General features: G+C 37.2%; 1 protein-coding gene across 1 annotated transcript in view; it reads right to left on the bottom strand.

Moving 5' to 3' along the window:
- Window positions 1-11,587: 11,587 nt before the first annotated feature.
- Window positions 11,588-26,519, bottom strand: part of LOC113175393 (broad substrate specificity ATP-binding cassette transporter ABCG2-like) — a 55,318-nt gene continuing 40,386 nt past the window's right edge. Inside the window, exons 10-16 of the mRNA XM_026379667.2 lie at window positions 25,324-25,406; window positions 19,338-19,427; window positions 18,613-18,737; window positions 16,964-17,109; window positions 14,765-14,854; window positions 13,607-13,692; window positions 11,588-11,774 (exon numbers count right to left, since the gene is read on the bottom strand). Coding sequence (XP_026235452.2) covers window positions 11,627-11,774; window positions 13,607-13,692; window positions 14,765-14,854; window positions 16,964-17,109; window positions 18,613-18,737; window positions 19,338-19,427; window positions 25,324-25,406 — 768 coding nt within the window. The 3' untranslated portion in view covers window positions 11,588-11,626. The remainder of the gene's footprint in view (window positions 11,775-13,606; window positions 13,693-14,764; window positions 14,855-16,963; window positions 17,110-18,612; window positions 18,738-19,337; window positions 19,428-25,323; window positions 25,407-26,519) is intronic.

Below are 26,519 nucleotides of genomic sequence, written 5' to 3'. Positions count from 1 at the left end.
TAAATTTTCAAATACTAGCAAAAAACAGGGAGTGTTGAGCCAAAGACACTATCCTCAAATTCAGTGATACCATTGGCTATTTCCCCAGGGATTTCCATAGTGGGTTCATGACAAATCCCTGGAGGGAGTGAAGAAAACTTGAAAACTTGTGGGTGGTAAGAAAATGTTAAAATTCTATTTGTATTTAATTTAATTCTACTTTGAAATATTTTTATGAATGTGTATGTTTTTGAAGATATATCTATTACACCAATACATGTACACACATACATACACACACACATACATGCAACTTATAAAATAAATACAATATATTAGAGTATGCAGTCATTATTTTCCCTGATATGCATATAAGACAAAAAAATGTTGAATTATTTTTAGCAGTCTTTTATCACTATTAAATTTATTTGGGAGAAAAGAAATGAGTTTTCTAATCGACTAGAATAATATCAAAATTTTTATCATTATTCCCAATAATTTAAATACAATTAAATCTATGTAGACCATAAAGTAGGGCTTTCATCCTTAAAAGCTGTAAGCAATAATTGTGTTTAGAGTAATTTTTAATGTATATATGAACTGCATTCTGTTATTACTTAGTACAGATATATTTTGAGAAATTATTTGTAGAATTGCTGCTTCTCCTCATTCCATAAACATTAAAATTCTTTTGTAACTTGGGAATGTAACAATTAAGTATTTACATTAGTTTACATAACCATCATTAAAGATGGGAACAGTTCTGAGTGTAGCAGGGTTCTATGGGTTCCACATTGTATCTATTTTGTAGAAATCCAGATTTTAAGTTAAAGTTCTTTCTTAAGCACACATCACATGGACTGAGAGGCAGGGCAAGTGATTAAAAGGGTTAGTAGAGTTGAGCATTATAGCCCCGGCCTGTAAACCCAGCAACTCAGGAGGCTGAGGCAAGTTCAAGACCAGCCTTGGCAACTTAGTGAGATCCTATCTCAAAATAAAATTTAGAAGGACTGGGAATGTAGCTCAGTGATAGAGTGCCCCTGAGGTCAATCCTCAGTACCACAAAAAATGTGCTATTTTTTTTTTAATAGAAAGGATTAGTGTAAGAACTAAACATGTATTTTTTTTTTTTTTAAGATGAAAAGGACTTGGAACTGTTGCTAGCTAACACATAACTTCTAGAATGGAAGCAGTTACTATTTTTGCTACTATTATTGCTAAAACTATATGTATTGCTATACATAATTGTTTTGTACCTATTTTATTCACTCATATATGATAACATAATTTCTATCTATGTATCTCAACTAATACCAATTAGAAATGATTTGATACTGACTTGATATAAATGCTTCAGAAAGGCCAAAGAAGTTTGTGAAAGATGCAAGGAAAAAAATAATTGTTACAAGGAATGCAAATAGAAAGGTGAATGCTAACAGGTAATGCATCATTTACTGAGATTTCAGAGGGTCATTTCTATGGTAGAATAATGGGAAGTGCTGACATAGAATATGGCAGAGCCATGCCAATAAAAGCTTTTAAGCAAGTAACAATTAGGCACATTATTATGTGCTTGGAAGTATAACAAGACTTAGCAAAAGGTCATCTCTTATTACTGAAAGAAGATACACTGGTGAAAGTTTATTTTTTATACCAAGGCCTCTGGAAGGTACTGGTTGTGATGATTAAAATTGATTCAGATGAAGGGAAAACAAATTGAACAAGTGCTAGAAGTTACAGTAGAGTCAAGGACAGGCATAGCAGGTAAAAGGTGCTGCGACCTTGACTGTAGAACACTGCCTTATGATTTCCTCTACCTTATACAGTGCTATGGTTTGGATGTGAAGTATCCCCCAAAAGCTCATATGTGTGACAATGCAAGAAGGTTTAGAAGAGAAATGATTGAGTTCTGAGAGCCTTAACCCAATCAGTGATTAATCCCCGCCTCCCATGGGATTACTTTAGCAATAACTGAATGCAGGTAGGTGTGGCTGGAGGAGGTGAGTCATTGGGTGCATGCCTTTGGGGGTATATATTTTGTATCTGGCGAGTAGAGTCTCTCTTTTTTTTCTCTGCTTCCTGATCATCAAATAAGCTGTTTTCCTCCACCATGCTTTTCTGCCATGATTTTCTGCCTCACCTTGAATCCCAAAAAATGGAGCCTGCTGTCTATGGATTGAGACCTCTAAAACTGTGAGCCCCCAAATAAACTTTTTCATCCTCTAAAATTGTTCTTGTCAGGTTTTTAGTCACAGCAATCAAAAAGCTGACTAAAATTTGCAGAGAACTTTGTGGTATGTAATTTAATTTTTTCTCTCTGAATTTTTCAAAGAAAATTTTAAATTGCTGGAAGTTTGCTCTATCAATCACAAAATTATCAGGATGTTTCTTCTTGCTGTAACTCAATACAGGTGCAGAAAAACACAAGTCTATTTTTATTAGCAATTGAAGAATATATCAGTGGCAAAAGCTGTTTTCTTCCACCCATCTCACATGACTTGCCAAACCCAAATATGAATTAATGAGGTTACCTAATGATTAGTGTGGTTAATTGAGAGCTTAGTATAAATGCCTCTTCATTTTATAGTCAGAAAAATTTTGACTTCCAAATTAGAAAATACTTATTAACTTATTGACAGAAAGGAATTTTTAGATTCTTTTCTGGGAATATCAAGACCTATAGGACTGAAGAAATAAAGGGCTGGAATTAACATACTTTTTGAATAGAGTATGGACTTTGTTGTTCTTCAACCTACCACAATGAAAACATCTAGACAATTCCAGAAATACACTATTTCTGAAATAGTGTAGCTTGTATATGCAAGTTTCCATTATTTCTTCCACCACATAGTAAATGAAAAGAAACAAAAGATAAATCTCACAGGCTGCAAGAGAAAACAACAACAACAGAATTTGTGATGTCTTGGATCATCTTTATAGGCTGAAATTGCCAAGAGGGAACCACACTGCTTGTTGCTGGGAATTCAACCAATCATATGCATGGCAATAAGAACAATAACAACAAACAAACAAATAAAACAACATGGCTACATGCTGGAAAGGTTGTTTATCTCTTCTGTTCCTGCAGTAGAAGGGTAACAAAACCATTATCATAACTTTTCCCAAGAGTCACAAATCAGTTTTATCAGGCCATTGTGTTCATACTTGTAGAATCTTGCACTGTAAAAGGAACTAGACTTCCCAAGGGCTTCCATCCTAAAAGTTTCCTCTGTCTTCAGTGTTCCTTCTACTTTTGTGGTATTTATAGGGCTCCACACACTGTACAATTCTTTTAAATGGAAAGTTCACCAATAAGTTTCTAAGACTTTTTAAAATACAAGTCATTTTACTAGGCAACATGGAGGACATAAAGAAAAATAAGCCATACACTCAAACCCATATGATTTGGTTGAGAAGTAGAATATATATATTTTGTAATGCATAAAGATAATGGGCTCATCAGATTTTCATTGTTGGGATCAAAATACCTGACCAGAAAAGCTATTTTGGCTCATAATTTCAGAGAATTCAGTCTATGGTTGGCCAGCTCCAAGGCAGAAACATCATGGCAGAAGGTTATGGCAGAGGAAAGCTGCTCACTTCATGGGTAGAAGAAGAGAGAAAGAGAAAGAAATGGATTGGTGAGAAGACAGACCTTATAGGAAAAGCCTCTAGTGACCCACTTCCTTGAACTAGGTCCCACCTCCTAGTAGTCCCTTTAGGTATCAAAGGATGAATCCATCAAATGGATTAATTCACAGAGATCAGAACAGATCATGATCCAATCATTACCTATCACATGAATTTTCATCCCAGATCCAAATCATAACATTCTGCCCTTAGCCCCCAAAGTTCATGTCTATCTCACAATGCAAAATACATTCAGTCTTTCTCCAGAAGTCTTCATAGTTCTAGCATGACTCAAAAATTCAAGTCAAAAGTCTCCTCTGAGACACAAGCAAACTATTAGCTATGAACCTCTGTTAAAATAAAAAAACAAGTTACATGCTTCCTATTTATAATGGCACATAGTAAACATTCCCATTTCAAAGGAGAGAAATAGGTGTATAGGAAGAAGGAATGGGACCAAAGGAAGACCCAAGCCTAGAAGGGCACACAAGGCTTATGGATCCACATCTAGCATACAGGACTCACAGTAGTAAGATGCGGGCCCCAAAGGGCTTGGGCAAGCCTGTGCCTATTATTTCTGTAGTAGCCCACATGGCATCTCTCATGGACTGCCAGGCATTCCACATTCCTCGAATTTCTTAATTCCTGGGGTTTCCATTATAAATTTGGTTTAACTCACATGGTTTCATGTGTCACCCTTTCAAGGGCCACCTGAAGGGATTCCAACCTCAAAACACAATGCCTGACCTGCCAGATTTTCCTTTAGAATTCTGGAAGCCCACATCACCCCTAACTACAGCATTTACCATTCCTGCATACATAGAACCATGTGGAAAACACCAAGGTCTGTCACCAGCTCAAGTACTAGCCACTTCCCTTTGTACCATAACTGCAGTAGTCTCTGGGTTCCTGGACAGCTGAGCATGGTGAAACAAATCACTATGAAACAAAACATTACTTAGTTATGCCTGTTGGAGCAGGGACCTTATGGCCTCTTCTTAAAGCAAAGTCTTCCAAAGATATTTTCACTTTTATATCTTTTATTCTGTGATGGGTGTCCAATTATTGAGTGGACTGAGCAATCTTGGGATGCTTCAAATCATCTTTCATATCATCACTATGCAAAGTACTTAGTTTTTTTTTTTTTTTTTTTTTTTTTTTTTAGTGAAAGTAATCTTCTCAAGCAACCCCAGATTTCTTGGCTTCAATTTTACATGCATGTCTTTTCTGTTCAAACTATAAGTTTTTCACATCTTTCATCTCTACTTTTGCTCCTGATTCTCACAGTAAACCTGGTTAAAGCTGACAGTTATACCCTGCCGCGGTCCGGCTGCAGCAAAATAACCGGGGGGTGACGAATAACTTGTGTACGCTGATACAGCAGGAATAGGAGCCGTTTATTGTAGGGCAACAGAGCTATTTATACATTTTGCACAGCTTATCTTAATTAGCATAAACTAGATACATCAATCAACCAATAAGGCATCTCCAAACTTAATGGCTCAATTTTGTTACTTCTCAAACCACTCCCTCTGACATTTTGCCAGGCACCATCCAGACTTGTTTACGAACTCTAACATTTCTCTGGCAAAATACCAGGTGTTATTTTTGACTTATTTGCAGACCTTAACAATACCCATGCCACCCCCAGAATTCTGTGTGTTTTTTTCTCCACCAGATTAATTAGCTATCAACTTTAAATTCAGCCTCACAGAAAGTCTCAGACATGGACAAAATATAGATCAAGTCTCTGCCAGAATGTAACATGAATGTTTTCTACTCCAATTCCCAATGGAGTTCTCATTTCCATCTGAAACCTCATGAGAATGATCATAATCATCTGCATTCATATGGGCATTCTGGTCTTTTGAACTCCTACCACAATTGTCCATTAAGCTCTGCTTACAACATTTTTAATGTCTTTCTAGAAATATCACCAGGATTTCTGAATTCCTCCCACAAACCAGTTCCAAAGGCTCCTGAAGGGCATGATCAGATATGGTTAGTAATGACTCTATTTCTCAGTACCAATTTTCTTTTATTCCACTTTCAATCACTGTGACAAAAATATCTGACAAGAACAACCTATAGGAGGAAAAAATTTATTTTTGGCTCATGGTTTAAGAGAGATTAAGTCCATGGTATGCTGGCTCCAAAGCAGAAACCTCATGGTGGAAAGGCATAGAGAGGGAAGCTGCACACCTCTTGGTGGCAAGGAAGCAGAAGATGCAAGAGAGAGAGAGAGAGGTGCTGAGGAGAAGATAGACCCTTCTGGGGTACTTCTCCAGTGGCCTACTCAAACTAAGCCCACCTCCCAGTAGTCCCCTTATCTATCAATGGATTAATCCAGCATTAATCCACTGAGGAGGTCAGAGCCCTCATTATCCAGTCTTCACATAACACTTGACCTTTGGGGGATATTCCAGACTCAAAACTATAACAGATAGGATAGAATATCATTAATTAATTAATTCAGTAGATAACCCCTAACTAGCACAGAACAGGGTTGCTTTTCCTTCCCTTTCCAGAGCTGTATGACTCATAGGTACTGAATAAATGCCTGTAGTCTGAAACAAAAACATACATATTTTATTTCCACATAATGACTCAAATCTCAGGAAAGCAATGCTGGAACAAAGAGCCTCATTAACAGGCTCAATTGGAACTGACAAGGAAAGGAAGTGGCCTCTGTGTGTCAAGTCATCTCCTGGACCTTTCTGGCCCTTTACTTACTAACCACTTCCAGAAACTTCGAAAACATTGTAGAGAAATGAAATAATTGCCTTGATGGTCATCACCCTTACAATCTGGAGAAGAAGTGAAAGACATACTAAGACACTCTGTAAATAGATATTTATTTAAATATCATTTGCCTGCCTCTCATTACCCTCTTTTGACCTCACTGGAATCAACAGGAAAAGTTCAATAATAATTGCAAAAGATTTCCATTCACTTCTAGTAATAGCTACTACTTGATTTAATGTGATATTGTCTTATGCAAATGTTGTTATACATAACGACTGGAGAAATCCACCTTGTAATTAAAGCGGAGTTGTATTTGAGCTCAAAAATATGGATATTATGAAAATATATCCTTCTATTTTGTGGAAAATACATGTGCACATAATTCGTTTGATGATATTCAGTTGTTGCCAACGTGACATCCAGATTAAACATAGGATCCCACGTATCTAGTTGTATTTTTCTTTTCTTTATTTAAAATAGCACTTATCATCTAAGTTGCTGTATGGTTTATTGATGAGTCAAGATTTAATAGCCAGAAGACATGGCAATGAATCATGTACCTCTCATCCTTTTTGGCTGTCAATGTCAGAATACTCATTGCTTTTACTGAGAAGGTCCCAGAATTGTGGTAAATTTAGACAGACATGGACAGATATTACCATACTAGAATAGTATGGTAAGCCAAACCATACTATTCTAGAATCCTAACTCCCTTTACCAAATATCCTTATCCCACTAGCCTTCACTTTTCACCTCTGCCTTGGTATCTGTTTGGACCTTTTATATCCTCATTAGCCAGTCGTAGACAAGGATTTCCTTGCCTATTTTCAGAGCAGGCTGTACAATAAACTGCCCAGAATCAGGAGGAATGTGTATCTTCATTACCAAGGAGTGGGATAGCTGGGTCAAATGGTGGTTCCATTCCCAGTTTTTCAAGAAATCTCCATACTGCTTTCCATATATTGGCTTCACCAATTCACAGTCCCACCAGCAAGGTATAAGTGTGCCCTTTCCCCCACATCCTCACCAACACTTATTGTTGTTTGTATGCATAATAGCTGCCATTCTGACTGGAGTGAGATAAAATCTTAGAGTAGTTTTGATTTGCATTTCTCTACTTGCTAGAGAACATTTTTTTTCATATATTTGTTGATTAATTGTATATCATCTTCTGAGAAGTGTCCCTTCAGGTCCTTGTCCCATTTATTGATAGGATGATAATGATGGTGATGATGATGATGATGATGATGATGATTTTGGTGTTTAGCTTTTTGAGTTCTTTATATATCCTAGAGATTATAAAGTGGTAAAAATGTGCAAGTGGTAAAAATTTGCTCCCAAGGTGTAGGCTCTCTATTCACCTCACTGATTGTTTCTTTTGCTGAGAAGAAGCTTTTTAGAGTGAATCCATCCCATTTATTTATTCTTGACTTTAATTCTTGTGCTATAGGAGTCTTATTAAGGAATCTGACATGATGAAGATTTGGGCCTACTTTTTCTTCTATTAGGAGCAGCATCTCTGGTTTAATTCCTAGGTCCTTGATCCACTTTGAGTTGAGTTTTGTGCATGGTGAGAGATAGGGGTTTAATTTCATTTTGTTGCATATGGATTTCCAGTATTCCCAGCACCATTTGTTGAAGAGGCTATCTTTTCTCCAATGTATATTTTTGGCACCTTTGTCTAATATAGGATAGCTATAGTTATGTGGGCTAGTCTCTGTCCTCTATTCTGCACCATTGTCTACAAGTCTATTTTAGTGCCAATACCAGGTCATTTTTTTTACTATTGCTCTGTAATATAGTTTAAGGTTTGGTATAGTGATGCCACCTGCTTCACTCTTTTGCTAAGAATTGCTTTAGCTATTCTGGGTCTTTTATTTTTCTAGATGAACTTCATTACTGCTTTCCCTATTATATGAGTAATGTCACTGGAATTTTTATTGGAATTGCATTAAATATGTATAGTGCTTTTGATAGTATGGTCATTTTGACAATATTAATTCTGCCTATCTGAGAAAAAAGGAGATCTTTTCAACTTCTAAGGTCTTCTTTAATTTCTTTCTTTAGTGTTCTGTAGTTTTCATTGTAGAGGACTCTCACCTCTTTCCTTAGGTTGAGTCCCAAGTATTTTTTTTTTTTTTTGGGGGGGGAGTACTTTTTCTCTTTTCCCTTTCAGAGGATTTGTCACTGATATACAGAAATGTCTTTGATTTATGGGTGTTGATTTTGTATACTGCTACTTTGCTGAATTCATACATTAGTTCTAGAAATTTTCTCATGGAATTTTTTGGTCTTCTAGGTATAGAATTATATCATTGGCAAATAGTGCTAATATGAGTTCCTCTTTTCCTATCTGTATCACTTTTATTTCTTTCATCTACTTAATTGCTCTGGCCGGTGTTTCAAAAACTATGTTAAATAAAAGTGATGAAAAAGGGCATCTTTGTCTTGTTCCAGTTTTTAGAGGGAATGCTTTCAATTTTGTTTTTTACCTTATGAAAAATAAATCACATTTAAAAAATATTCCTTATGTTAAAAATGAAGTAGATAATTAATTTTTGTTATGATTTTTCTTTCCACAATAAAAATTACATAAAATGTTGACTATAATAAAAAGAGGATAAATATAACAGGATATATTTGAATTCTTATTAGTTTTAAAAGTATAAATAATTTTTGGTTGTTCTGGTAGCTATATTTTGTGAATAAGTATAGAAATGTGTTTCTCTTTGTGGACTGAGGAACTATGAATATAGGGAACTATGAGGGAGGTATGATTACTAGTGAAAAGGCTGATACCAAAACCAGGAATAGTTAATTGAGATTTATGTTCATATAATAACCAGAAAAAAACAGATACAATATTATCATTTGTATCATAAGAAACAAAATGTTCCTTAAAGTTCTATTATGGTTTGAATGTGAGGTGTCCCCAAAAAACTTATGTGTGAGACAATGCAAGAAGGTTCAGAGGAGAAATGATTAGGTTCTGAGAGTCTTAACCCAATCAATGAATTAATCCCCTGATATCAATTAACAGTGGTAACTGAAGTGGTAACTGAAGTGGTAGGGGGTGGCTGGTGGAGTTGGGGATGGGGCATGGCTTTGGGTATATATTTGTATCTGGCAAGTGGAGACTTTCCTCTCTGCTTCCTGATCATGGTGTGATCTCTGCCACACTCTCCCGCCATGATTTTCTGGTGAACCTCAAGCCCAGAGGAATGGAACCAGCCTTCTATGGACTAAGACCTCTGAAACCATGGACCCTGAATAAACCTTTTCTCCTCTACAATTATGCTGGTCAGGTCCTTTAGTCATGGCAGTGAAAAATCTGACTATGTTAAGTTCAAAGATAAAAATATAAAGCTATGTCTCCAGACTGATGTAGCAATATGATGTAGCAGGGTACCCACAGACTGGCTATGTGATATTCCAAGGCAACCACAGTCGCATGGGGCTGTTCTCCAATGATCCACCAGCTCTCTTAATTCCTGAAAGTATTTGCTTTTACAAAGGGAGCTAGATGCAATGTGCACCCCGGAATTTGATCCCAGAACAATAAAAGAACATTAGCTGGAAAGTGGTGAGATCTGAAGAGAGTGTCCCAATGTTAATTAATGTTCCAGTGTTAATTTCTTGGCTTGGAACAACGTAGCTTGGTATATAAAACATTAACTCTATGGGAATCTGGACAAAGTGCACATGGGAACTTCCACCATATCCATGCAGTTTTTCTATAAATCTGAAATTATTTAAAGGTTAAGAGTTTATTAAGAAGTGGGAGGGAGACTTAAGTATGTAACTGCACACTAGGACTCCCACCTGAAGTCCAGTGATGTTCTGATAACACCAGCAGAGAGGAATACACAGTGAAATCTCAAAAAGAAGCCTAGGAAGAAGTAGCAACTGGGAGAGGGGCATGTGGGGCTCCCACGTGCTGGTGGCGTTCTACTTCTTGACCTGGACTGGGGGTGGCACATGTATCTTCATTGTATGGTAGTTGACTGAACTCTATTTTTTGTTTAGTTATCCTTCAGTATAAGACAGGTTTTAACATACTTCCATTTTACTGGTAAACATTCCCCTGTTACTGATGAAGATTCGAGTGAAGAGAGTATATGGAAACAGATGGGGTCTAGAGGTAGGTGGGGGATCCTATGCAGGGACAGATGTGACAGTTAATAAAGCATAAGTGTCACATTTTCAGAGCTGAGAAGGACCTTGGAAATGGCCAAACCCAGCCCTGGTGAGTTCTTCCTGGGGTCAACTCTGTTGGTACTGCTGCAGGGGACAGGCAGGGCCAGAAATCTAGGTCTTAGCAAAGCTCTTCAGGATGTAACCAGATTATATACCACGGAGACATCCAGGGAAGTGAAGTGACTTCAGAGCAGAATGTCCCAGTAATGCCATAAAAGCCACATTCCCAGACCCCTGGCCACTTGTGGACTCCTGAGCTCAGTAAGTATCACCAAACTTAATTCACTCATCGAGACATGATTTTCTACCAGTATGGATTTTTTTTTTTACCTTAGAAATAGCACTGACTTTTCAACATATTTTATATTTCATGCTTCTAAGACTGCATTCATGAATGGTATTTATGACACAATAGCAGATCATAGACTTATAGACTATTAAAACTACTAACCTACCTATTCATTTTGAATATGAAGAAACTAGTACCAGAGGTATTAGTAGCTTGCCACCTGTTTCAATTCTTCTTTTTTCCTTTTTTTTTGTACTGGGGATTGAACCCAGGGGCACTTAACCACTGAACTACATCCCCAGCCCTTTTTATTTATTTTTTTTAAATTTTGAGACAGGGTCTCATTAAGTTGCTTAGGGCCTCTCTAAGTTGCTGAGGCTGGCTTTGAACTTGTGATCCTACTGCCTCAGCCTCCTAGACCACTGGGATTACAGACATGTGCCAGAGCACTTGGCTGCAGTTCTCCTTTTTTACGTAAATTAAATGGACTGGATTCCTTTTCTGTGGTTATTAACTCACCAGATAAACTAGTATATAATGCATAGTGTCAGTAGTTTGGGGCTTGAGTTCATTTATGTATGATTTTTTTGATATTTTCTATTAAAAATAATTGTTACCAAATGAAATTGTGAAGGCAACTGAACACAAGACCACACACACACATAAACACACACACACACACACATACACAAAGACACACAAAACAAACAAAAAATACTTTATTGGATGATTAAGTCAAGATGCTCCTTTTAATGTGAGAGTAATATATAGCAAATAAAGGGAGATTTAAGAATGTTTTTTTTTAAGAAATATCAATTTTAGGTAGGTAATTGTGAGGAAGCAAATTAGCATAACAGCCAAACCCAGAAGATTCTTCCACAAGCCCCAAGAGAGATCGATGCTCTGGAGTGTCAAGAATTCTTCTCCTGTACATCTGAAATTTAACAAACACACACACAAAAATAACTATATTCCTACCAAACTTCACTATGACTTCTTAGAGAAACCTATAGGTTAATCAAATTATGAGGAGTTACCCCTTCACATATAATAGCTAACAGTTGTTGTGTGCTTACAATTTGGCTGGATACTATGCTGAGCAACTTGTACCTAAGAGCTTAGTTAAATCCTACATAATCCAGCAGTATATACATATTAAACACATTTAAAAGAGGGGTGGAATTAGGCTTAACTAACTTGGCCAATTTTACAGATTCACAATGGGAACCAAATTTCTAGCCTTCTCAAACACATTCATTTCCAAATCCATAATGCTACTCTCTTCAAGGGAAATATTGATCATGTAACTTTTTACTTACTCCCAATGGAGAACCCTCAGCTTTACCTGATGATAACTGTGCACCTTACCAAGCTAAGTAAAGATCCTTGAACTTCTGCTCACCCACAAGACAGCCATGCAAAAAATACAGGTTAAGAATTCAAAAACTAGGACTAGAGGGGAGCTCTACAAGAGCCATGTCTGGCAGCTCTGGCACAAAGACTGTAATGAACATCACAGATACTCAGCAATGGGACATCCCCAGCAAGGCCAGGAATCAGACTTCAATCGTAATTAGAGCACAGCAGGATGGAGTGATCCTGGCACAGGTTAGAAAAGCAGCTGACACTAAAACACCAGGTTCAGCTGCAGTTGTTGCCTGTTGCCATTCTTAGGCATCTTCTGGAATTTAGCAGTTTAAAAAACATCCCTAGCTTCTCTTTGTTGTAAGGGAAGATCCTCCTTCATCTTGTGAACATGAGCCTTAATGGTCATGAAGTCTGTGGTGGCTTCTCCTTGTCTGTCCCACTTTTCCCATCTACTCATCAGCAGTGTGGCACTGAATTTGTGTTACAAAGATGCCACAACCAGATCCCACAAAAGAGAGTGGGCAGGGTAAAGAAAACCCCTTTCCACAGAAGTTTCCCTGTCAGTCATTCAAAATAAAAATTTGTGTAACTACCAAGAATTATTTCTATACTATTTGAAAAATCCAGGACAGATTTTGCATACCAGCCTTGGTATGCAAATTTTCCCTTATTTATTTCTGGAACAAAATGAAATAATTGACATCCTAGAAAAGGAAAGTATTTCTAAAATTTTAAACCAATATCCTCTGATTTTGTTATAACATGCATTTCTATTTTGATGACATTATGCAAAAATGGGACTTCCTTCTCAATTGCTGAAATGTGTTCTTCCTTCTTTAAGAGAGTATACATCCTTTGATAGGGGGTATTCCAGTTTACATGCATACAACTCACAGACACACATATATACAAGTGTACAGCCTGTGATTTCATGATGTCTCCCACGTGCACAAGCAGAGGAAAGGACCAGCCTCTTTGGGCCAATGTTCACTCCATTTATGCTCCTATCCCCCACTTAGCTCTTCCTGTTGTGCACGTGCTGAGGTCTCAGGCTCCATATAACCCATTCAGCTCAGAGAATATGAACCCTTGTTAAACATGAAACAGCCAATTTCAAACTCAAATGTTCTGAAGAAATGAGAATTCACCCCACAATCAAAACATCAAAACAATCCTTCAAAAGTTCCAAAATGAACATTTCTTCACATTAAATAGTAGAATACAAGTACAACTTGTGCACATGTACTAGTGCACAATGATTCAATTTATGGGTGAGAAAACAGGGTCAGAAAGGTTTGTTGACCCTGAAAGGTCTCATACCAGCTTTAAGCCCAGGGGACTTTCTTCATCTCGTGGCAGTGTTAAGAAAGCTGATTATGACATTGAAGGGAAACTTACATCACATAGCTGGCACAGCCACGGCTTTCTGTTGTACTAACTCCTGGACAGAAGTTTCGTCCCAAAAATTCATTATGCAGCAAAGCCTATAGCATAAGGAGAACAAGGAAAGGTAAACAGTTCTAAATTTCCAAATGTTTCCAAAAGCAAGGTGCAGAGATGCACACCTGGAATCTCAGATAGTGGAAGGGCTCATGCAGGATGATGGCAAGTTCAAGGCCAAACTGGGCAAATCAACTCAGTTAAACCCTGTTTCACAATAAAAAATAAAAAAATAAATACTGGGAAACTCAGTGGTAAAGTGCTTGCCTAGCATAGGTGAGGTGTGAGTTCAATCCTTACTACTGAAAAGAAAACAAAACAAAAACCCAGTGACCAAAGAATTGTCACATTTATGTCCTCAAGTTCAGTCTTTATTATTGCTTCTAACAAAAAAAACCCACCAAGTTTCACTATCAAAATTTTGTCACATCAAGGCAACTAAATTTTCCATGGCAATTGATAAGCTTAACATTGAGATAAAGGGAGACCTCTGGTTCTATTATGTCGTACTTCATTCTTTCTTTTCTTCCAATTTTATAATCCCATAAACATTATAATTGGAATAATACAGTGGTGCTCAATGAACATTGTTTAGATATGGTAATGATCTTTTCTTGCTTGTTTTTTATCAAGACCATTTATAATTCTGGGAGTTAGAAACTTGGTTACACTGTGTAACACCACAGATAACTTTCTTTGAATCTGACTAACTTGCTAAAACCAGTGTGGCTCTGAGTATTCTATGGTCTTTATTTCTTTTCTAATTTCCCTTACAATGCAAGCTATGTCTTCTAGTCTCCCATCCTTCATTTATTTCCTTATTGAACTAAAACATAATGTTTTTTTTTTTGTGAATGAGACAATCTTTCTCCTTCAACCTTTCTCTCCAACTTCATCTTCTGCCAACAATAGTGTAACTGTGAAATCCCAGAAAACTCCCTTATCTTGTGTTAGCCAAGGCTAACAAGAAATACTCATGTATTGCTCCTGAAAGACAGTTCTGGGATGGGAGAGATTCACAGCTCATGGCTGAGGAAATGAAATGATTAGGCTTTATTTTTGTTGTTGCCAGCTTTCCCAAGCTATTCCCCACAATAACAGATGAAGACAACTTACCATATAGCCATAATAAGGAATACTGAAGTACTGAAGCCAGGAGAGCCAAAGTTTTGTGCTTTCAAAATTCAGCGATATACCCAAGAAAACCTACAAAAAGCAAACCCCAAGAGTCAGAACTGGTTCAGCATTTTCAGGAGGAATGCTTGACAAGACCCTTTCCTAGAACCCTACAACCTTCTAAACATTCTGCAAGGATCAATTCGTTGTTGAGATTTCTTCCACTTACTTCTAAACACTAATCTTAATCCTTTATGTGTACCTCTGCATAGCTACAACAGCTTTTGATATTAAAGGAAGAACAATATAACTACAATCTATATTATGTATTTCACTTATTTGGAGGATCCTTAATTATCAAGAAGATATTCTCAACTTTCTCTATAACTGCATACAATTGAAGATTAGGAAGTTTAGTCAACCCCTTAGTATCAATCAGGGATTGGTTACAGGACCACTCCACCCCGACTCACAGCCTCAAAAATATACAGATGCTCATGTCACATATTTTTAAAACACTATGGCATTCATGTGTAATGCTGAATATTCTTCATGATTTAAATATGCACACCTTGTATATTTTTAATCATTTTAATATATTTTTGATGCCTAATACTACATGAAACTTGGAAAATATAACAAAAAAGGAAAAATGTACATATATAATAGAGACATAATTTTTGTTTCGAAAAGTCTCTATTTCAAGTTGGTTGAATCTCTCAATGAAGATTAGTGGGCTAGAAGGGCCAACTATACTGACTAATTGAATTATATCTCCACTCTCTGTTCCCCTAATGAACCTAGAAATCTAGGAAAATGTACCAGAACAACCCTGAGCATCACACACCCCTCTCTACTTCCATTTATTGAAATTTATTATTTACAGGGGTTTGTACCCTTTACGACTTTAGGAGTAAAATGAAGTTTTGAATTCAGGTTTAAAGTAACTCAAAGAACAGATAAAGAGCATAATGTGATGATCACATTATGACACAGAAAATTAATGATACAGAAAATGTCATTAATCCAATTAAATTTATTAGAAAACAGTATCTCAATGGAGATGACAAGAAGGACGGTGGAAGACACCCAAAAGACAAGTATAAGGTTTATATAACACTTGTCCTAATGGGTGTGAGGTGCACTGGGATATGCAGAACAAGGACAAGGTTGTGGTGTATCTGCATATACTTAGACTTGACCTAACCAAGTGCTTAGCATATAACACAACATCACTCAATGAAATGTGGTTTTTTGACTGGTTTTAAAGTTCCATATAGGGACCTTTGCCTAATAATCTATAAAACATCAAATAAATCAAACAAACCATCTTTATTTATTGAAAGACATTTTATTTATTGGATGACAGCATAGGAACTATAAATAGCATTTACTGTTTTCTCAACGATATACATTGGTAGTTGCCAATTTCAGAAATGGAAGAATTATACTTTGCCAAGAGCTTATGCTAACTACCTATCATTGACTGACATCTCTCCTACTGTAGCAGAAAAAATGTGTGTATTAATAGTCTAAGATCTCCAGTTTAATTGATATCATAGTGGGGAAATGTGGTAACTAGTTCCATTCATCTGTTGATTCATCATTGTGAGTATAGATTTTAGGGGCATATAAGATTAGAACTAAGTAACCATTAAAAGCAAAAGTATATTGATATAAAGAGTTCCTCAGAAAGCCAAAAAGTAAGTGATCTTGTACTCTAGGTATGAGAATTTTCCACGATTTTCAAAATCCTCCTTTTGAAAATGTAAGTGGCACTCAAGTTAGCCTCCCCATGTTGCACACTATTAAATTTCTCAAGGATCTTCACTTTGAACTTGGAGAGAAGTGAATCCAACCAAACCATCTCTGCTGGTTGAACAGCTGTCAGTTTTCTAACACTAGCATAAAAGGAAGGCAGAGAACTGTTTTTATGAGGGAATCAGCCAATCACAACTCTGGTTTCCAATTTATCAAGGGTTCATAATATATCACCAAAAAGTATTTTTAAAAGCTCATTAGTGAGGATATGATTAAAAGTTATAGTAACTTCACTAAAAGAGTAAGAAGAAATCTGGCATTCTAGGAGCATCTAAGCCTCATGTACAAAATCCTCAAAGCAGGTTTTACAGTAAAGTTGAAGGAGCAAGAAGGAACAGGAGAAAAATTCCTTCTCAGAGAAGCACAGTTCACACTTACCAGCATAAACATAAAATAGACAATCACAAGAAGTATCTTTCTATCTGCCTTCTCGCCTGCTCCTAGAATTAGTGCCATGGAACTGGTGGTATAAGCCACCAGCAAAACAATAAACATCGTCCTGAAGAAAGCTCCTAGTTTCCATCCTTAGAAGGAAAAGAAAGGGTCAGTCCAGTGGCCTAGGTCACCTAGTATTTTAACTTATTTGTCAAATAACACTATAACATTCTGCTAAACTAATATCAGAATGAAGTTACCCACTATCCAACTATCATGAGTCACAATTTTATTATTTCCCTCTATGAAATCATGTAAAATTATCATACAGTTTTCTTCATTACACTTACTGCAAATAACTTTTCCATGTAACAACTATGTGTAATTGGGAACGATTTCTGAGTTGCTGAGATGGAGAGATATAGACAACAAAAATGGCCAAAATTCTACTATCTGAGGAAATTTCTCAAAGCAGATTCATGTCCCCTGGTGCATTATTTGCTGCAACTGCATTAATGAAGAAACTGGGACTGGGTTGCACAATGTCACAGTAGTTTTAATACCTCGGGGAAGGGAGATATCTCAGCAACCTAAGACCCTCTAGACAAACCACCTATGGCATGGTCATAGAGAATGGGGCTAAGTTGTGTTTCTTAATATGATCTGGATCATACAGTCTGAAGATTTTTGAACAGCTGCAAGAACAAAAATCAGGAGTCTGGGGATCTAGATTCCATGACTAATTGTTTATGACACCTCTTATTTGTAAAAGGAAAGGTTTAATTAGTCTCTATTAGTGGTTCTTACTTTGAAGTATGTTTCAAAAATAGATATTTCTGGTGTGTTTATGTGTGTGTGAGAGAGAGAGATATGGAAATTCTCATGCAATGAAACTAGGGGGGAACCTGAACATGATGCACAAACACATGTGTCTATACTCACCAAGCAAGTATTTTAATTAAATCAATAACCTCAAAAGCCACCATTCTCTCAATAAAGAGGGGAAGAGGGAGAGAATAATGTGTGTATGTAGATTATTTATCCCTCTCAATATATCTCTTTAGATATTACTATCTGTATTTTATCTCTATATAGAGATAAATGGAGAGATACCAAGGGAAGATATGTAGATGGACAGGCAATAAATATCCCAGTTCCTCCAGCATAGTTTCATATAGTTTTATAATTCCTTCCATATTTGTGTATGACACACAACATTTCTCAATACCATGTAGTTTTATAAACAGTATTAACATTTGGTTGGGTCAGTTTCAGGGGCACATACCTGAAAACACAGCTACTCCAGAGACTAAGGCAAGAGGCTTGCAAGTTCAAAGCTAGCTTGGACAACTAAGCAAAACTAATAGGTCTCAAATTAAAATAAACCAAAATGATAGCTTGTGAGGTAGTGGAGTGTCAGAGTACTTGGCCAGCACATTTATATCCTGGGTTCAAGCCCCAGGAAAATATATACACACACGTTTGACAGGAAAAGTCTGAAAAAACAATGCCCACATTTAGCAGCTATATTCAACAGGGTACAGTACTTCCCCAGCTTTTGGCTTGTTTTGTAGTTTGGAGAAAGAGAAATTAGAAATTAGCATCACCTCATATCCAAGATTAAGGCACATTGTTTTTGCCTTGTTACTTACCTAACATCAAGGATAGTATAAAAGTAAATATAAAACTTGGACAAATCCTCCTGGGTATTAAATCAGATAACAGTTTTCCAAAGAAGTAAGATTTTTCACTGTAGTATCCACTGATATACTCATGTCTACAGAAAACAAAAGAAAAAACAAAACAAAACAAAAAACGCACACCACAGATCCCAGATTAGTCTAAGAAGGCACAGCCCAGATGAGATGCTGCTGTGCAGACTCCTGCTGCCACCAGGTCTGACACTGCAGCTGCCCACAGGCTCCAGGCTGATCCCTGGTTAATGCCCTTCTCCACCTCAGGTGCAGCCTCCCTGGGGCATCAGCCCCCAAGGCTCTTGCTGTGAAGCTCTCATGACAGCACCCCTCCTGCTGCCGCCCACTCTGGCCCACATCACCCCTCCAGGGACACAGTGTGCTTCTCCTCACTCTCCTCAGAGACTCTGCTGCTCCTCTGAGGCTGGCTCTGCCTGAACAGCAGCACTTGAGGGGCTAATCTCAGTGTAACAGGGGCTTTTCTTCTCCCAATTTCTGAATGTGAAGAAGGTGACACTGTTATTCTCCAAGGCCCCAATGCAGCAGCAGATCCCTAATTGAATTGAATAAATTAAAAAAAAAATTCTTGTATTCCCCAGGGTCACATCCTTGGACATATTTGTGAGATGATCAGTGTGACCAAAAGCTGTTAATGTACCCTCTAGAAACAGAGATCTACTCACTTAAAGAGTTTCTTCTCGAGCTCAAACATCTCCCCAGCTGTCACACTGCTGAAACACTGGAAGACAATCAGTATATAGAGTCCCCAGGCTCTGCCAGGACAGAACAGGAACAAAAGTACCACAGTCAAGTCAATGCTGGTAGGTCTGATTTCTACCCACAGAACTGATTCCACAATGACATAACATTAATTATATCTTTCTTTAAAAAGTGTAGAACTGTTCTGGTTGAAACTGAAAGGGTACAACTCCATGAGGTCTCTCCTCTGGTACTCCTATAATTCCACATTTTTTGAAATTCATGGTCTTAGTTTACTCTGAACTAAAATTTTAGTGTTCACTAAAATTGATTTGAAACAACAACCCCCAATAGGAAGGCATTTGGATATAAGTAACATGAGAAGTAATAAAATTAAAAGAGGTCATGAGAATAGAGAGCCCAAGATTACTGTACTGATAAGAGGAAGAAACATCCCAGTATGCTCTGTCAGGAGAAGGTACAGAGTGAAGACTGCCATGTGCAAGGAATGAAGCATTCTCACAGGAGCCTCATCCTGTTGGAATGACACTCAGATTTCCAGATTGTAGAACTGAGATACATTAAACTTCTGTTGTTTAAGCCTCTGATTCTACAATATTTTTTACGGCAGCCTAGGCTAATTTATAGATTATAACAGTACTATCACTTTCAATTTAAGTACCCCAAATGTCAAATATCAATTGTAATGTATGATAGAAAGATAAATAGAGCTCAAAATTGTTTAAATATTCAATAATCCATGTGTTTATGCAGGGATGTTCAACTTAATTAGTGGATTAATGCATTTGATAGATTATTAATTTGAAAGGAATATGGTTGGTAACTGTAGGCAAGTGAGTCATGGCTAGAGGAAGTAGGGTACTCAGATCTTATATTTGGGCATTATATTTTATCTCTGGCTCTATCTATCTATCTATCCATCTATCTCTTTCTGCTACCTATCTGTCATGAAATTTGCAGCTTTCCTCTGTCTTGCCATTCTGCTGTGATATTCTACCTCATTCTTGGGCCCAAAGCAATGAACTCAGTCAACCATGGACTGAACCTCTAAAACTGTGAGCCAAAATAAACTTTTCCTTCTCTAAGTAATTATTGTAGAGTATTATAGTCATAGCAATGAAAAGATTTCTAACGGTTTGTTTTGACTCATGGTTTCAGAGATTGAGTCTGTCGTCAGTTGAGTCCATAGCTCTGGACACAAGGTGAGGCAACATCGTGGCAGAAGGAGTGTTGCTCACAACATGGTAGCCAAGAAGCAAAGAAAGAAGGAAAGGGGTAGAGGGAAGATGTACCCTTCTAGGGCATTCTCCCAGGAACCCAGCTCCTCCAGCAATTCCCCACCTGCCTACAGTTATCACCCAGTTAGCCCATTCAAACTAAAATGTGCTGATTCCTTTACCACTCTCACAATGGCAATCATTTCACCACCAAATATTCCTACATTAACATAGGAACTTTGTGGGACACCTAATATTCCAACCATTCCCAGCCCCCAAAAGCTCACGTCCATCTCATAATTTATAATGCACTTAGTTCACCTGCAAGAGTTTTAACAGTTATAGCAGTGCCTAAAATTCAAAGTCCAACATCTCATTTGAGACTCAAGGCAAACTCTTAGCTATAAGCACCTGTAAAGATCAAAAGAAAATTACAGATATTCAATATGACATTGTACAGAGTATATATCTCCATTCCAAAATGGAAGATTAGGGGCATAGAAAGAAAGCATAGAACCAGAAAAGACCCAAACCCAGCCAGGAAGAAGCTCCCCAAACTCTACTTATTGCATCCAAGACACATGGTGGTGGGATGTGATCTCCAAAAGGCTAGAGCCACCCTGACTGTTTGGTCTTGCAAGTTGTAGTGCACATGGCCTCTCTGTTAGCCTGGTTTCTCTGTAGTCAGGAGCTTTTATGAGCAGGTAGTCCACACTACTGGCATTTCATTTCTGGGGTCTCTATTCCATTCATCTTTACAGCTTCATTCATTACCCTCTGAGGGCAGCCTTTAGGGATTCCAACCATTCTACACGTCACCTGGTCTCACAGAACTTCCTCTGGAATCTCAGTTGAAAGCCTCTATGATCCATTGACTAACTTATCTTGCATTCTGGCAGAACCAGCAATATATGGATGATATCAAGGTCTGCTGCTAGCTTGTGCAGTAGTTGGTCCCACTGGGATCATGGCTGTAGTAGCCTCTGAGTGCCTGGGCAGCTGATAAGTGTGAAAAAACTTCCTAGGCCCAACTATGTGAGCAATGTGCACCCACAATCTTTCCTCAGTGTGATTTTTCTTTCTACATCCTTGAGCCTGTAATGGATGTAATCTTATGAATTCCTGAGATGCCTTCAAACTATCTTCCCCACTGTCTCTGTTTAAAGTACTTAGTATCCCTTTAGTGGCTATAATCTCTTCAACAATCACAGTTTTCTTGGCCCGACTACTACACACCCTACATTACCCATTTAACTTGCCAAACTGCAAGTTAAAAAAATAATAAATCTTCCTTCTCTGTTTTTTACTCCTGATTCTTACAGTTAACCTGGCCAAAATCTGAGAGTAAGCCATGACACTTCCTGAATGAATGCTGTACTGCCATAAAATTTCCTCCACTAGATTAATTCATCCTTCACCTTTAAATGCAGCCTCACAGAAAATCTGAGGACATGGGCAAAATGTAGACAACTTATTTGTCAGAATGTAACATAAATAGTCTCTACTCCAATTCCCAAGAGATTCCTCATTTCCCTCTGAAACTTCATGAGCACAGTCCTTAATGTCCATGCTCTGTTTGCATTTTGGTCTTCTAAATTTCTGCCATAGTAGCCCATTTAGCTCTGCTTACAATATTTAAGCCTTCTCTAGCTTGCATCTCCAAACTTTTCTAAACTCCTACTACAAACCATTTCCAAAGGTTCCTCAACTACATGAGCAGGTTAGGCACAGAAAAATCCCTATTTCTGGTACTGATTTTTATGTTATTCAGCTTAGCATTGGTGAGAACAAACTATCTGACAACTTAGAGGAGGAAAAGTTTATTTTGACTCATAGATTCAGAGGTTTAGTCCACAATTGGCAAAGTCCATTGCTCTAGGCCCAATGGATTTTGAGGCAGAAGATCATGGTGTAATAGTGTGGTGTACAAGTGCTGCTTTCTTCATCATGGCCAGAAGCAGAGAGAGAAAAGGAAAAGAGATTCAGGTATAATAAACTCTAAACTTGTCCAGGTCTCATCCTCCATTGACCTTCCTCATCTAGCCCCATGTGCCTACAATTACTACTTATTTAGCCATTCAAACTAGGATGAACTGATTAGATTACAGTTTTCATAAGTCAATCATTTCATCTCCAAACATCCCTGCATTAACATAGAAGCTTTGGGGAGTATCACATATATAGAACATAACACTAACACAGTTTTAAAGTGGAGTAATGAAAGAAAGACATGTGGAAAGAAAATACAGACAATGGAGGGAATCCTTAATCAGCACATTACTAGAGACGTCAACCACACAACTATCCAAAAGCCTTTAATTATGCTTGACTAGGACAGCCACCTTCCTGTGAGATTTCAAAATACATAAAAATGAAAGTGGTCCTGATTAATAAGAGATTAATAAGCCAGAAATATAAAGATCTCCAACTCAACAACAATAGCAACAACCAAGCCAATTTTAAAATGAACAAAGGACTGTACATTTTACCGAAGACCCAGTGGAACTATAATATTTAGCAAAAGACAAAGTAAGAAGTTCTGGTGGGGATATGAAGAAACTAGAACCCTTGTGTGCTACAAAGAATATAAAATGGTGCAGCTATAGTGCTTCCACTGCCTGGAAGTTCCTCAGAAAATTACCAGAATTACCATATAATCCAGCCATTCCACTTCTGGGTGTCTACTCCAGACAGAAAGCAGGACTCAAAGAGATATTTTCACACTTATAGCTGCATTACTTACAAGAGTTCAAACCTGGAGGTTCCCAGATTTTCATCAGTAAATGAAGAGTAAAGCCAAATATAATAAATGCATAACTATTTTATAGACTGAAAAGCCAAATTCCAATACATACTACATTTTGAATGAACACTGAGGACATAATGTTAAGGAAAATAAGTCAGTCACCAAAAGAGAAATACTATGAGTTCACGTATATGAGATTCCTAGAGTGTCCAAATTCAGAAACACAAAGTAGATAGGTGGTAGGCAGGACTTAGGAGTAAGACAAAGGCACCAAAAACATTCACTGGAGAAAAGATAGCCTATCCAAAAAATGGTGCCAGGAAAATTGGATATCCATATGTAACAAAATAAAATTAAGTCCCTGTCTCTCACCTTGCACAAAACTCAACTGAAAATGGATTAAAAACTTAGGATGTAGAACAGAGACCTTGTGCTTATAGTAGAAAAAGTAGGTCTAAATATTCACCATGTCAGCTTAGGATTTGGCTTCCTTAATGAGACTCCTAAAGTGCAAGAAGTAAAATCAAGAATCAATATATGAGATGAATTCAAAATAAAAAGGTTTTTCTCAGCAAAGGAAATAATCAAGAATGTGAAGAGAAAGCCTACAGAATGGAAGAAAATCTTTATCACATGCACCTCATACAGAGCATTAATCTCCAGGATATATATAGAACTCAAAAACCTTGACACCAAAAAAGAAATAACCCAATCAATAAATGGGCTAAGAAACTGAACAGACACTTCACAGAATTTCATTCAATTGGGCTGGGGTTGGGGTTCAGCGTAGAGCACTCGCCTAGCATGTGGGACGCACTGGATTCCATTCTTAGCACCATATAAAAATAAATAAATAAAGTTATTTTGTCCAAATACAACTAAAAAATAAAAAATAAAAATACAATCAATCAACAAATATATAAATAAATGTTCAACATCTCGATCAATTAGAGAAATGCAAATCAAAACTACTCTAAGATTTCATCTCACTCCAGTAGTATGGCAATTATCAAGAATACAAGCAACAATAAATGTTGGCAAGGAGGTGAGGAAAAAGATGCACTCATACATTGCTGGTGGGACTAAAAATTTGTGTAACCAATCTGGAAAGCAGTTTGGAGATTCCATAGAAAACTTGGAACAGAACCACCATTTGACTCAGCTATTCCACTCCTCAGTTTATACCCAAAGAACTTAAAATCAGCACATTATAGCGATAGAGTCATTACAATGTTTATAGCAGCTCAACTTACGATAGCTAAACCATGGACACCTAATCTAGGTGTCCTTCAACAGATAAATGGATAAGGAGAATGTGGTGTATATATACACAATGGAATATTATTACTCAGCCTTAAAGAAGAATGAAATTATGGCATTTGCCGGTAAATGGATGGAGCTGGAGAATATCATGTTAAGTGAAATAAGCCAATCCCCCGCAAACCATAAAGACCTAATGTTTTCTCTGATATGTAGACACTAATTCACAATAAAGGACGGGGCTGTTAGGGAAGAATAGAGTTACTTTGGATTAGGCAGAGGGGATTAAAGAGAGGGGAGCGGATATGGAGTTAGGAAAGACAGTAGAATGAATCTGATATTATTACCCTATGTGCATAAATGACTACATAAAGGGTGTGATTCTACATCATGTGCAACCAGAAAAATGAGAAGTTATATTCCATTTATGTATGATGTGTCAAAGTGCATTCTACTGTCATGTATAACTAATTAGAACAAATAAAAAATTTTAAAAAGAATGGTTTACAGGTTAAATCAGAGTTTACTAGTACATTTGTATATACATGCATCTGATAAAAAGAAAGATTAGTCTTCCGTTTGGTTTTTAATGTACCAACTCATTCTACCCAGAATTAAACAGTAACATTTATTCTATACTTATCATAAATTCAAATTCTTAAAGGATATTTACAAGTTTGAAAAAAGTAATAGCATTTTCTCAAGTAAAGATCCAAATTTACTTACCTAACCTGGATGTCAGTACAATCATTTTTGAACACAAGGAAAATGCAACCTACAGCCAGTGCCAGAATGACTGTGTAACATAGCTTATCAAAAAGAAAAAGAAAAAGAAAAAATAAAAAAATTTGATTAGAGGTAAAATTGTTGCATGCACATCATTGATTTTTTGTTGGGGGGAGGGCAACTTGGGATTGAACTCAGGGCACTCAACCACTGACCCACATCCCCAGACATTTTTTTTTTTTGTATTTTATTTAGAGACAGAGTCTCACCAAGTTGCTTAGTGCTTCCCTTTTGCTGAGGCTGGCTTTGAACTCTTGATTCTCCTGCCTCAGCCTCCTGAACTGCTGGGATTACAGATGTGAGCCACTGCACCCCGCCACAACACTGATTATTACAAAATATTTGGCAGCATAATCAAATCTCTCCATTGAGATTGTCAACACTTTAAATGGCTTGGCCAGAGTCCCTAAGAGAATACAAAACACTGTGTATTATTAGTGTGCTTTCTAAATTAAATTGAAAATTAAAGTATCTGTTGTTTTGGGAGCTGATAGGACAACAGAGCAGATGACTGTGCAAGTTAACATTCCTTTCAGTGTCAACTGGACACTGCCACACAGGGTAGCAGAGTGCTGAAGACACTTGGGGAGCAAATTTTCAGAGTTGAACTGAGCTCCCAAGTTTTGTGCCAGTGAACATGTAGTTTCATACTTTAAAAGCATGAAAGATTTTCCAACTGGCCCTTTACTAAAAATTATATTTCTGTAGGTATATATATAATGTACTACATTATACCTATTACAAACCTGAACAAGAGTTGTTCCTTTAATCTCAGGGAGCTACAAGGTTCTACCCTTCTTCTAGAGACTACTACTTTTCAGACAATTGTTGGAATTCCTTTTGGGGAACTGAATTCACTGATGAGACAAAGAGTTTGAACATGTAATCTCAAGACACGATCCTGGTTTATTGAAAGTCGCTCTGTTCTAATTATGCCCTGTGCACAACTACCATCTACTTGTCTTATATAAAGCACTATAAACCACTTCAAGGGGCAAGTAGGAAAAATTAAATGCATGAATCACCTTAAATAATCAACTCATTGTAGCTCACTGTTCCATCATGGGAAATCCAGGTTGATGCATCTAAATCACCAGATGTGTCTCCAAATGACATAAATTATTTTTTTAAGACAC

The sequence above is a fragment of the Urocitellus parryii genome, chromosome 10 (genome assembly GCF_045843805.1).
Source record: "Urocitellus parryii isolate mUroPar1 chromosome 10, mUroPar1.hap1, whole genome shotgun sequence".
Lineage (NCBI taxonomy): Eukaryota > Metazoa > Chordata > Mammalia > Rodentia > Sciuridae > Urocitellus > Urocitellus parryii.
Note: the sequence above shows the minus strand (reverse complement) of the source record. Positions and strands in the feature narration are given on the sequence as shown.